At 39.1% G+C, this 9,908-nt stretch overlaps 1 protein-coding gene across 1 annotated transcript in view; it reads right to left on the reverse strand.

Moving 5' to 3' along the window:
- Window positions 1–8,980, reverse strand: part of TGDS (TDP-glucose 4,6-dehydratase) — a gene marked incomplete at its 5' end in the record, with an annotated part of 13,837 nt that extends 4,857 nt beyond the window's left edge. The window contains 6 exons of the mRNA XM_010153098.1: window positions 749–808; window positions 1,664–1,762; window positions 4,200–4,342; window positions 5,370–5,460; window positions 8,396–8,464; window positions 8,914–8,980. Coding sequence (XP_010151400.1) covers window positions 749–808; window positions 1,664–1,762; window positions 4,200–4,342; window positions 5,370–5,460; window positions 8,396–8,464; window positions 8,914–8,980 — 529 coding nt within the window. The remainder of the gene's footprint in view (window positions 1–748; window positions 809–1,663; window positions 1,763–4,199; window positions 4,343–5,369; window positions 5,461–8,395; window positions 8,465–8,913) is intronic.
- Window positions 8,981–9,908: the final 928 nt, after the last annotated feature.

Raw genomic sequence — 9,908 nt, forward strand, 5'->3', positions numbered from 1 at the left:
CAAACCCCACACAAAAAAAGCAATTCAAATTAAAAGATACCTCACTAGAACCACAAAATACAGCTACATTTCACACAAGCTCCAAACTCCAAAGGTTAAGTATGAGTATCACCATCATTCCAACAGTGTATTTCCATTCCTTAGCATAGTGCATCTTGGTGTTGCCTATAAAGGCAACTCCCTCTCACAATTAACCATTTTAAATAGTTATCCCACGAGGTATGTATGGACACACGCAAAGAATAAGTCTCCTTATGCTGCTTCTCACCATCTATCAGATTGCTTCTTACCTGTTTTCTGTACAGGTTAGAACATCTCTTTCTATACCAGACATACTGCTCTCTCACAGTTTGCTTTTTGAAATATTTATCTTAGTTATTAAATATTCCCAATTACAGCATGACATGTGAGTTAGTGTAATTTGTAAGGAAGCCCTGCCAGACTTTGGGCAGTCAAATATCCTTTGAAAAATAGAAAATTTACAAAACAAAGTCATTACAGGAAAGCTCATGTAGGTATCTAGAAATCCCTAACGGATGCTTTACTGACACACACGTGTTCATTGTGGTGATTGTAAGACATCTTAGTGTGAGATCAAAACGCACAATCACAGGTAAGCATGGACAGACACACTTGCAAGACAATGCTTTTGAAAAAAGTCAAGCCATTCCCATGGGAAAAAAGAACATCACTGCAAGCCTGAATTATGGCATACTGAAGCTCAGTGTAAAGCATAAGTTTAACTTACTTTTTCTGGATACTGGTGTGGTCCATAAACATTACTGCTCCGTGTGATAACAACTGGGAACTTAAGAGCATTAAATACGCATGTGATTACATAAGAAAATACATACCAGTAAAAATCTGCAGGCTCTTGCTGATCAATAACAAACCGACACGCCTACAGCCCTTATGCAAAAATCTGCAAGCCCTTACAAACATGAAGGAAATAAGCTTTCCGTAATTCCGTCAAACTGGAAGGGCCTCCAGCCTTCTCAGCCTGTTAGAAACACCATGAGTGACGAACGTCTGTCATCTCTCAGGCTTGCTATGGAACCACTACAGGACATTACATACAGGCATCTGGTTGACTGAAGACTAGCTTACGGCTACTTATCGCAAGAAAACATTTCCGTCGTTAACATCGTATTCAAGTCAACCTTATGTCAAATACAACGTTGCAGAAGGACATGTCAAGAACAAAAGACCTAAGTATTCAAAATTTTAAATATTTTTTCTTAAGCAGATATGAGTAATGGGGGTTTCTATCTTTCCAAGCCCAGTCTTAATACAATTTGAATTTTACATGTTCTACTTCCGTATAAAAGGATTTCCTTCAAGCTTAGCACCATTGTTTTAAATTTCTAATGCTCTCTTTGACCACTGTAATGCGTAAAAACGTTCATTGATACAGTTGAGATTTAAAAGAAAAAACACAAACAAACAAAAAATTAGAAACATTTGACCTCTCCCCACTGCCTTGCAGTGTATCTCCACCACGAAGTGGTGGACGTCCCCTGACACACCCGAACTACCAGACCAGCAATCAGGAAAGAGGTGGCACTGCATGGATGAGTTACTGATTTTTCTTTTATGCTCTTACACAGGTAATACAAACACTTGAGTATGGGCTTCAGAGTTTTTGCAGCTTGCATCAACTTACTTGGTACCTTTCCCAGTAAGATTGAACAAAACACTCTGCAGCTGCTTTAGAGGAGGCATAGGGATTTGTTGGACGTTTTGGTGAGGATTCATCAAATTCCTAAAATGACAAGAAAAACTTTCATTACTCAGTTTCTTTTGACCTGGTAAGTCTTAGAGTTACAAATGCTGCAGTTGCAACCAAAATAAAAATCCTTAAATATCCAAGCACACCAGTCTGAGAATGTCACCCTTCCTCTTACAGGAGATGGCCAATAACAAAAGGCAGTCTATTTATCAAACACAGGAGCAGCCAGAATACCAGCAGCAATATTTTTATGCTTCTAGCAGAGCACCTCAAAGTACCAGGTCCTTAGATTTTGATCTTGGAAAATAATCACTGTTGCCACAGGGAGGTTCAGTCGTTTTCAGGCTTATATTGCCTCAGAGTGCCATTGAGCCACAGTAAGCAAATTGACCTTTCAGTCCTAAACAGAAAGGGTCCATTATCCCTTTTCTATAAACTTTATTTCACTAAGAAATGTAGATTTTCAACCCAAAGCCCGCCAAAGCAAGGTTTCAACATGTCTGACCTGTTCTAGAAGAGGTAGCTTCACGGCTATCCTGCCACTTCTACCTACTTCTTGCTCAGGAGGGTAAGCCCAACAAAGAATACAATAATGAACCAAAGAAAGAAGGGATTCTACATTGCCTGAAGTGCAATACATAACAATCTCCTTAACATGACATTAAAAGACTCACTGTTCTTGTCTGACCTCTTCCTCTGAAATTAACTGACCCTGATTTTTGGAGCTCCTGATAGTTTTGCAGCTTCCTCCCCCTCAAATAAAACTCTCTTCAATAACTTCTACTATGATTCACAAAGAGAACAAAAATCAGATTAATTGGAAGTGCCCTTTTTCAAAGCCCAGAGGCAGAAAAAGTTCACTTGAAGTTGTCTCAGCCAAACCACCAGTCTACATGCAGGAAGACAACATCCTCGAGTATCATAAAAGTCTATAGATGGAAGTTGTGTTAAGGAACCGACAGTGACATTGCAACAGTAAGAAAGTGCACATGACTTCTCTGAAATACATCAGTATTTTCATGGATTATGGCACAAGACTCCTTGGCCATTATTCATGGCCCTAGAAAGACACGCATGCATAATTTGTCTTTTTACTGAGCTAAATTATATTTCCTGATTTAAAGTCAGGCATAAATCGGCAAGAATCAGAAAGATTTCCATAGAGCAACAAGATACATCTGCATATTTCCTCCAGTAATTCAGGAACTGTTTTCTGTCTGAAGTGTCAGTACCTACAGTTATGTTAGTATTTTAGCTAGAGTATAAAAGCCAGTTCCCTGACTATCAAGTTGATAGTTGTCCTGGCTTTGGCTGGGACAGAGTTAGTTTCCCTCCTAGCAGTTGGTGTGGTGCTGTGTTTTGGATTTAGCATGAGAATAACGTGATAACACACAGATGTTTTGGCTGTTGCTAAGCGGTTCTTATACTAACTCAAGGAATTTTCAGCTTCCCAGGCTCTGCCAGCCAGGAGGTGCACAAGAAGGTGGGAGGGGACACAGCTGGGGCAGCTGACCCAAACTGGCCAAAGTGATAGTCCACACTGTATGACATCACTCTCAGTATATAAACTAGGGGGAGTTGGCCAGCGGGCAGCAACCATTGCTGAGGAACTGGCTGGGCATGGGTCAGTGGGTGATGAGCAATTGTATGGTGTATCTCTTGTTTTCTATATTCTTTTGTCCTTTTTTTTCCCCTCCCTCTCTTCCCTTGCTGTCCTACACTGGAACAGGTTGCCTCACTGGAACAGGTTGCCCAGAGAAGCTGTGGATGCCCCATCCCTGGAAGTGTTCAAGGCCAGGCTGGATGAGGCTTTGAGCAACGTGGTCTAGTGGAAGGTGTCCCTGCCCATGGCAGGGGGGTTGGAACTAGATGATCTTGAAGGTCCCTTCCAACCCAAACCATTCTACGATTCTAAACTGTCTTTATCTCAAGTCACAAGTTTTACTTCTTTTTCCTCCCCATCCCACCAGGATGGGATACAGAAGAAGTGAGCAGCTGTGTGGCGCTTAGTTTTTGGCTGGGGTTAAGCCATGACAACAGTTAAGACAGAGCAGGAAAAAAAATTGAAAGGAAGAAAAAAGAAAAAAACAAAGAAAAAGGAAAAAAAAAAAAAAAAAAAAGAGAACATACTGTGCTTATTACTGAAGTCTCATGAATGCTCCAAGGCAGAATTTGTATAATACCTTCCTTTGATACTATCTCTGAGGAGTGTTCACATGTCATTAATGACCCCAATCTCATTGCTTTAGGTAATACACATGTAATGTAAAATATGCCACCAAAAAAAGATAATTCAGGCAACTTTGATACTTAGCTTTCAAGAAACAATCAGTGCTTTTTTACAAGTTCCAGCATTATCAAAAATAGATCACAAATCACACATTTAAAGAGGCTAAGGAAAGTTAGACTCCTTATTTTGTTTTCACTACTAAAAGCAACTAAAGCTAGAAAAATCCACTTTCAAACTCACCTCATCAGTGCTACCTCCATATACTTCATCCGTACTGGCATAGACAAACTTCTCCACGTTGGCTTCATGCGCAGCAGCAACCAGTACGTTAGTGCCATAAACGTTCACATAGGTGAATTCCAGAGCATGCCAAAATGAAAGATCTACGTGACAAAGCCCAGACAATTCTGATTAAATTTAGGCAAGATGTGGCTTCCCACGGAATCATAATATTAGAGGCTGCAATATAGACTGGGACGTTTCCACTAGTTCTTTGATGATAGCAAAGTCACTATTAAACAAAGACATTTTCTACACTTACTTGGAGACAAAATCCTTATTCTCAACAAGAGGCTGGAATCAGGAGTGGAAGCTTGTTAACTATGGATGGTTCCATTTCAAATAGCATTTTCTAACTTAATTAAGTGGCAGTATGACTATTTCTCCTCTCCACTAGGAAGGGCCAAGCTCAATAAGAAAATTATCATTCAAAAACAGATGTAAGATGCAGTATTACATACACACCTATTATTGTTAATTAAATAGCACCTGTTTTAATTCTTAGAATTGTCCCACTGACCTAAGTACTTTGGGCATATCAAATCTGACAATTTTGAGAAATCTTTCTGGAGAATTCTTCAAGGATTTCTTCTCATGGTGAAAGAAGTCTGGAAGGGATAGTTCTCATTAACCGCGTTACTCAAGAGTGGTCATCTGAAATAGGCATTTTTAAGTGTAATTCATTCTCTCTCTTTCTAAAAATCCAGGCAGGATTCTGAAGGGAGCTATGCCTAATCCTGCAGCTCCCACACTGTGTTTTTTCCTGCAAAGTTGGAGCCAGTTAAGCAAAAACTTCAGACTACGTACAAACCCTTTTTCCATTGTCTTCATGACTCCACCACCACACTCAGTTACATGTCTGTCTGGATGGAATTTAAAAATGTAATAAAAAAAAAAAAAAAGGGCACTACCTATGCGCAGTAAAAGAGACAATAGTCAGATGAAGCACTTCTTAAATTCAGGCTGTGAACCCCTTCAAGTTAAAAAGGCCACCAGACCTTGAAACCTGCAGATTGTAGAGACAAACTGTATCGTTGTTTTATATGCAGGGAAGAGACACAAAGTATCAGTATATATTTTCAAACAAATACACTCATAGAAAATAACACCAAAACATGCAACAATGCTCACCTACATGTGTTTGGGCTGCAAAATGAAGGACAATATCTATTTTCTCAGTTTCAAAGAGCTGTTTTATAAAATCAGGTTCACAAATATCTCCCTAAACCGGAAAAAAAAATTAACAAATTATTTTTGACAGAAAATACTAAGTTATCATTTGTACCACGGATTACATAATAAACCATTACAAAGGAAGCACAGGATACAAATAGCACTGCCACCTGAGTTGGGGGCAATTTATCAATGCCTTGCCTAAAATAAGACCAGATATAAATCTTAAACATTTTGAGCAACAGCGTCAACTAAACTTATTTCAGGATTTATGTTACTATTTAACACTAGAAACAGCGTCACCCCCAAAACATACAAAACAGAGGTACGGTGCATAGCTTGAATGCTGGGGTTGAAATTACATGTTCCCAAAGCAAGTAAGAGAGTTACTAGAGTCTGGCTAACTGAGAGTGACACCCAGTGGCATTACAAAAGGTGGATTTCCACTCCTGTCAAAACAGATGGTTCGATGTCTTGCAAGGATATCAGGTTTTGTTGTTTGTTCTGCTTCTCAGGGTATTTTTTTTAATCTATATATTTAGAAAAGAGTCAAGCATCAACACACAATGCATTCTTTAGTTTGGCAGAGAAGCAACAGCAGCTTTTAGAGGTAAATAGAAGTGAAGAAAAGGCTTCTGATATTTATCTGTTGGCCTAACTTAAACAAGATAGTCCCCATGAAGAAGGGGTGCCTTGAGGAGGAAGACTTGTATTTTCAATAACAAGGCAATTAACTAAAAATAGTTCAAATGCACCCATGTTTTAAGAAGTTCTCAAGCAACAGTTCTGAACCACAGCTTCAGAGAAATACTGTATGTCAGAAATAGAAGCAAGATTTTCCTATTTCTCCTCCTTGAGCAGAACTAAAACACTCCAGTAAATGCTTCAGGCTCATACACTATCTTGACCTAAATGCTTACAATTATTGTGGGGTTTTTACAGCTTAAATTCAAACTCAATACATCTGTGCTAAGCAACAACAGAAGTGTGATAAAACTATCTTTCACATAGCCCCTTATACAAATTTTGTGAACTTTCACTTCTCTACTTTCCAAAACAGGCTTCTTTTCTACAGCATCACTACAGCATTTATCCTTCCTGCTCTCTCCTAAGGCCAGTAGCAGTGTTACAATTCTAATCCTAGGGCTTGTCCATCAGAAAGTATTTTTTCCCAATGCCTTTTTTCCTATCAGGGTAAACTGCTTGACTGCGTTCCAGCTGCATATAAGCTCTGATCAACCTTTCTTAAAAAAAGGAAAAAACACAAAAAACAAAGCAAAACAAAAAAACTAACCAACAACTACTGAAAAATTGGAATGAATTATACTGGTGTAAATTCTGTGATAGCATTTTCCTACTTTGTATATTATTCCTTGTTACTACCCCACTGCTTCACATAGGCATCTGGCTGTTTATATGATACATTCTAGAACTCCATGATATCCCCAGCAATTAAATCTTAACATATTTTCAGGTAATGAGACTTTTCTACAGCATTCATACATTTCATATCACATACTGGAAACTGTCAAAAATGTCAGGAAAAACAAGCAAAAACCCAGTTTTTGTTACTATTATTCCTTGTTATATCATTACTTGTGACTGCTTCACATAGGCATCTGGCTGTTTACATGATACATTCTAGAACTGCATGATATCCCCAGCAATTAAATCTTAACATATTTTCAGGTAACGAGGCTTTTCTACAGCATTCATACATTTCATATCACATACTGGAAACTGTCAAAAATGTTAGGAAAAACAAGCAAAAACCCAGTTTGGGCATGCTGAAACTGTGTGAATTTGCTTAGTAGACCATACCCTTTCTCCTCATGCAACTTTTATCCCAACAGCCTGGAGATAATCGCTTACTGAAATAAAGACATAGGTTCACAAAAATGTAAACAGCCATGGGAGTCATCAAACAGGTGAGGACACGTTCAATTCCCAACCTTGCCTGAATTTAAGGGATATTATATCTACTACCCCTGACAAAGTTGCCCCAAAGTTGCTATTTCATAAGATTAAACTATATACATTTCTCTGATGTCCTGCAAGCTCGGGCAGACCCGCTAGTCAGAGACCAGCATCAGTACCGACTTTCATAGGTGGGAAGAAACTCCACATATGGACACAGCAGTCAGAAGGTTTATCTCAACAACACATCTAAATCCATGTCCTGTCTGAAGATAAAACTGTGGAAACAGTAAACTAATTTAATTAGTTAAAATTTAAAAAGAAAAAGGCATACCTTGAATTTCCCCCGGGGACCCTGTTCCAAAACAACTATGAACTACACAGCATCAACAGCAAAAAGAGCAAGAATGTAGCCTGATGTCTAGTGCCAACGGAACAAGAAAGAGCATGTTGCACACCACTGAATATAAGTGGCAATGTTTGAAGGTGCAAAACGTAAGACAGCATCAAAGAAGCATGGAGGAGCCAAATCTGAGTCCATCTTGTCGATACTACCTATCAAAAGTGAAGCAATGATCCCTAAAACCATACACAGAATCACAGAACGGTTTGGGTTGGCAGGCACCTTAAAGACCATCTAGTTCCAACCCCCTGCCATGGGCAGGGACACCTTCCACTAGACCAGGTTGCTCAAAGCCTCATTCAGCCTGGCCTTGAACACTTCCAGGGATGGGGCATCCACAGCTTCTCTGGGAAACCTGTTCCAGTGCTTCACTACCCTCTCCGTGACAGAACATACTGCATATTGTCAGAGAATTCTGCAGGTGAAATATGATAAGGTAATCAGATAAAGTAAGGGCTGTTATGCCCACATGACTGTCACGTACACTGGCGTATTACATACACTGACTCATTCTTGACAATGAATTCATAGAAGTAATTTCAGCTTTACCATAGATTAAAATTGTGACTTCTAGTTTGTGGAGCTCTGGAGACCACATTACCTTGATATGAAGGCATAAAAATCAGTAAACAGTCAAGTTTCCTAGAAGAGAAGGCTTTATCACCTGGATAAACTTGTAGTTTTCCTTCTCAGAGACAGTTTCAAGATTCTTCAAGCTTGCACAGTAGTCGAGCTAAGGAGAAATACCCACACGGTATCATTAAGGGGGTTTTGTGGAAGTAAATAAGCTACCTCAGATCCAACCTCATTACTAACAAGTTAGAGAACAAAGTAAAATCTTCTTTCAGAAGTAAAAGCTATTTTTCAAGCAGACATGATGAAGTTTTAAAAACAGACAACTCTGAAAGATATCCTAATCGCAAAACTTCTTAAACAGAAGTTTAGAACTTCAAAAGTTTCTTCTTTTTTGTTCTGTTTTTTTAGGTATTTTTGCAAACCATTATTTGTGGTAGGCACAGGACTGTAAGTGTGAATGGCAGTTGATTTTTTTTGCCTAGAAACAAATGGATAATCAAAGAAAAGTAATAAATAACAATAATTCATATAAATTCAAAATGCTACAGAGCGCATTAAAAATAATTTTAAAGTTTTCCATATCAAGAAAGAAAACAAGTTACTTACCTTATCTAGATTTATAATCAGATAGTTTGGGTAGTTTTTCACAAGAGAGACAACTACATGCGAAGCACTGTAGGACAGAACAAAAATACATTTTAAAGTTACATAGCTAGCTTTAAGGTAACAAAGATATGACAAATTACAAATAAGTTTAGCAATATCAAAACAGGGGAAGACGGGGCTGTACTCAAGACAGGGGAAAGAAGAATTCCTAAATATATTTTAAGACACGTCAACATTATTCTGTTGATGGTGCCCATTAACTTTATACTGTTAAGAAACTAAAGATCAGATTAAAAGTTCATGCAATGACAAAGGCAAGCAGCACTGCTCACAGCCACCTAAAAAAAGCAACCCAAACAGTTATACGGTACATTCAGTTGCTATTCTAGAGTATTTTCATACTATTAAATATTGAGGTACTAGGAATAACTAAACAGCCAACTCTCCTGACCGACAACACTCAACTCCCTGACACAGCTGCTAGGAGTAAGAAGTGGTGAAGAAATGACAGCCTGACTGCTAGGTGACATTTCTCTTTGGTACAGCCTTGTTACAAGAAGCTCACCCTGAGAGTTCAAGTTTAGAATCATAGAATGGTTAGAGTTGGAAGGGACCTTAAAGATCATCTAGTTCCAACTCCCCTGCCATGGGCAGGGACACCTTCCACTAGACCAGGTTGCTCAAAGCCTCATCCAGCCTGGCCTTGAACACTTCCAGGGACGGGGCATCCACAGCTTCTCTGGGCAACCTGTTCCAGTGCCTCACCACCCTCTCTGTGAAGAATTTCTTCCTGATATCTAATCTAAATCTCCCCGCTTTCAATTTAAACCCGTTATCTCTTGTCCTGGCAGTACTGGCCCTTGTAAAAAGTCCTCTCCCAGCATCCTTGTAGCCCCTTCAGGTACTGGAAGGCTGCAATGAGGTCTCCCTGGAGCCTTCTCTTCTCCAGGCTGAACAAGCCCAATTCTTGCAGCCTTTCATCATAGGAGAGGTGC

This window comes from Eurypyga helias, unplaced genomic scaffold, assembly GCF_000690775.1.
Source record: "Eurypyga helias isolate BGI_N326 unplaced genomic scaffold, ASM69077v1 scaffold13090, whole genome shotgun sequence".
Classification (NCBI taxonomy): domain Eukaryota; kingdom Metazoa; phylum Chordata; class Aves; order Eurypygiformes; family Eurypygidae; genus Eurypyga; species Eurypyga helias.